Here is a 3,627-nt window from a genome sequence, read left to right as displayed (position 1 = left end):
CTCTTTGTTGGGGGTATAAATTAAGATTTTGGCAGCAGGGTAATGGCACATGATTTGTCACAGTAGTTTCTTTTGTGGTATTTTTTACTACTATTGAGTGAAAGTTTTTTTAATCATTGTAGAGGACTAGCACCACTCTTGTGACAGAAGAAGATCAACTACACCACTACACTCTTCTCTGAGTTCAGTAAATACCAAAACCACAAAAGTCAAATGCTAACAAATCCTTAAACACCAACTACACTTTCTAGCTAGTTGAGAATTGCAAAGCACTAGACATTATATATATATATATATATATATATATATATATATATATATATATATATATATAGGTAGTTATATTGCCACTTAATGTGTCAAACATATCCCACTTTCAGAGATTTCTAGCTCTCTGCTATGGCTCGGCCACTTGTAATGATCCACCCTCTACCAAACAATTATTCACATATTGGCTTCACTCTTGTGAGCCTTATGGTGTGTGCCATTGCATTGCTCACGTGTGCTTCTCATTCGCAAAAATGGCATCAGTGGATCTCTTGCTATGCCTTTGCAGAAGAACCTGTCATAGAATTCAACAATGAAGCTGTCATGAGCACTTGTGATGATGAGCAAGAAGAAGATGGTTCACTTTGGCAGAAGAACATTCTAATGGGTGGGAAGTGTCAGCTCCCTGATTTCTCTGGTGTCATAATATATGATTCTGATGGCAATATAGTGAATCCTGCTAAAACTTCTCCCCCATTACTAACCTGGAAATAAGGATTTTGGTTTCACTATATTTCTTCATGGTCTCTCAGTTTCAGCAGTGATAATTGTTGTTGCGTAAAACTCCAAGTTAAACCAACACCATACGTTGGCAATATGTCAAGAGTGTCTCTTACTCTCTTTTTGTATCCACATATGAAGGTCTTTTGTAATCTTTAATGTATGTCCTTAGATACTCTGTAAAGTAAAACATGAATCTTTAGTTTGAAATTAAGTACCTTCATCATTAATTTTTGAGAAGTGCTAGTAACACACTCCTCCTAACACACATTCTTTCATTGGTTGCAACTTATTGAAAACGATAAAATTAGGAGAGAGTTGTTAAATGAGATGTGAGACCCACAAAATTTACAATTTTCAATAAATTTCAACTAATAATAAATAGTGTGTTAGAAAGTGTGTTACTAGCATTTCTCTTTTTTTTTTTTTTTCTTCTTAGATAATGCAGGTAAACCATAAAATTAATATATCATTCTTTATGAAAAATTTAAATAATACAAAACGAGTACACAATATGACCCCAATCCAGTTCGCAAAAGCAACTATTCCTTATCTGATGATAAATTCTTCCCCAATCCAGTACACAATATTTTGTCAGATTTCTAAGGGTACAAAATGTGTATACATGTGTATCAGTCTTTATATATAGCTAGTTATAGATATACACGTGTTTTATAAGTCTTAATAGTTGCAGATAAGGAAGTTAAATTAAGCCAACAACACATTAGCATGATTCATCAACTCTAGTGCCAGGAAAATCACAATAAAACTTCTATTCAAGATTATATGATACTTACTCTGGAAACTATGTATCAGCAAACAAAATGTTGAAGATGAGTGTTATAAAGCAAGTTAGACTACATTCACTTTCCTCATGGGCAAACTCTTAGCTTTGTAGGACACAGTTGCATCGATAACAATAATTAGAGCCAAATGTGGCAGTTGGAACAAATCAATTTCATTAAAATGGCAAATCTGTTAAGGACAATGTCATTTACTACTAAGTACTAATACATAAATATAGTGCAAGCCAGATTTTGAATATTGTCCATACATGATGGTGTTGGCTCCAGCATGGACTTGGTTTAGCATGAATGAATATTATATAAATTAAGCCGAAAGTGTCATTCCGGCAAAATGAGAACAATCTGAAGCAGAGGGTTATAATTTCAAAAGCTTAAGAGTGGAGTTATTCATGTTGAAGTGAATTGCTGAAGCTTAATCCTTAACAAATTCACTATCAGGTTCTTTCCCCTCCTCTTTGCTCTTATTTTTCGATTGCTTTCAAGAATATTTGACGTTGCTTTTCAAATAGCATTAATTTATATGTTTTGCTCTAACTATATATTCTGTAATTTTATAAATTTATTGCTATGGTGAAGATTATGAATACAAGGATGAGAAAGGTATTGATACAAGGATGGTATTGATATGGAAATATGAGGAAGAAGACGGTTACACAAAAATAATGGAGAGAAAATGGTGGGTTTCATTTGTATATTTTAACCTTTTTCTCTGATAAAAAAAATGTCACACTTTATATTTTTGAGGTTAATTGGAATTTTTTGTTTTTATTTTACTAATTGTAATTATTTTATTGATTGTGTACTGTAAAGGTGATGTGGGTTGGATTTGTGACAATGCAAGAATTAAATTAGGAGGGACTTGAGACTACTAGAAAATCAGCTTCCTTTCTTTGTTCTTGAACAACTTTACAACCTCGCTGGTATGAATTAGGAATTTCCCTCCTTTCTTCATATTTCTTTCAACTATTTGAAGTATGTGGGATATAGAACATCGTGTCCAACAGAGTCCCCAAAGCACTTCACTGATCTTACGAGAACTAGTATAATATCGTCATCAAAATTTGTTCTTAGAGCACAAGAAGCATGCAAAGAAAGAAAACATGTACACAGTGCATATTAACAGCATCTAACAAGAAGTAGTTAAGATCGTTAGGTTAGTTAGAATAATCAGTTACAACTAACCTAAAGATCCTTCATGTACATATATTGACAAACCTACGTAATGAAAGGATGATGCATATTTCTGTTTTTCCAGAACTGAGTCTTGATTCTCTCTGCATAATACGATATCTTTACATTATGGATACAGCGTCTTCTTCTTCATCACGACATATCACGTTTTCTCACATGGTATCAGAGCTCTTCAAATGAGGAGCTCTGCTGCGCACTCACTATTCTCCTATCTTTCTTTCTTCCAAACGTTCGTTGTTCATCATGAACGAAGCTGCATTCAACAATGTCGAGAGTTATTTGTACCTTCATCCTAGTGAAAATCCAGCTGCTGCTCTTGTCTCCCCAGTGCTGGACTCAACCAACTACCATTCATGGAGTCGCTCCATGATCACTGCACTTAGTGCTAAGAACAAGCTAGAATTCGTGGACGGAAGCGCGCCGGAACCACTTAAAACGGACAGAACATACGGTGCTTGGCGATGATGCAATAATATGGTGGTATCCTGGATAGTACACTCAGTTGCTGCTTCTATAAGACAAAGCGTGCTCTGGATGGACAAAGCCGAAGACATCTGGAGAGACCTGAAGTCGAGATACTCGCAGGGAGATCTTCTGAGAATCTCCGATTTGCAGCAAGAAGCATCGACATTAAAGCAAGGAGCCCTCTCGGTGACAAAATATTTCACTAAGTTACGCGTAATTTGGGACGAGATTGAGAACTTCAGACCTGATCCAGCTTGCACCTGTAACAGCAGGTGTTCCTGCTCAGCTTTCGCCATTATCGCGCAAAGAAAGCTTGAGGACCGAGCTATGCAATTCTTGCGTGGCTTGAATGAACAGTATACAAACATCCGATCCCACGTATTGCTTATGGATCCTA

The 3,627-nt window shown here is 35.7% G+C and overlaps 1 protein-coding gene across 1 annotated transcript; it reads left to right on the top strand.

Moving 5' to 3' along the window:
* Window positions 1-368: 368 nt before the first annotated feature.
* On the top strand, window positions 369-1,440 carry LOC100792781 (uncharacterized). Its single transcript, XM_003548042.3, has one exon. The coding sequence runs from the start codon at window positions 400-402 to the stop codon at window positions 760-762; it is 363 nt and encodes a 120-aa protein (XP_003548090.1). The 5' UTR covers window positions 369-399; the 3' UTR covers window positions 763-1,440.
* Window positions 1,441-3,627: the final 2,187 nt, after the last annotated feature.

Source organism: Glycine max, chromosome 16, assembly GCF_000004515.6.
Source record: "Glycine max cultivar Williams 82 chromosome 16, Glycine_max_v4.0, whole genome shotgun sequence".
Lineage (NCBI taxonomy): Eukaryota > Viridiplantae > Streptophyta > Magnoliopsida > Fabales > Fabaceae > Glycine > Glycine max.
Note: the sequence above shows the minus strand (reverse complement) of the source record. Positions and strands in the feature narration are given on the sequence as shown.

What these genes read in the sequence shown, in the direction of transcription:
- LOC100792781 (XM_003548042.3), top strand. Translation starts at nt 400, where the DNA reads ATGGCTCGGCCACTTGTAATGATCCACCCTCTACCAAACAATTATTCA.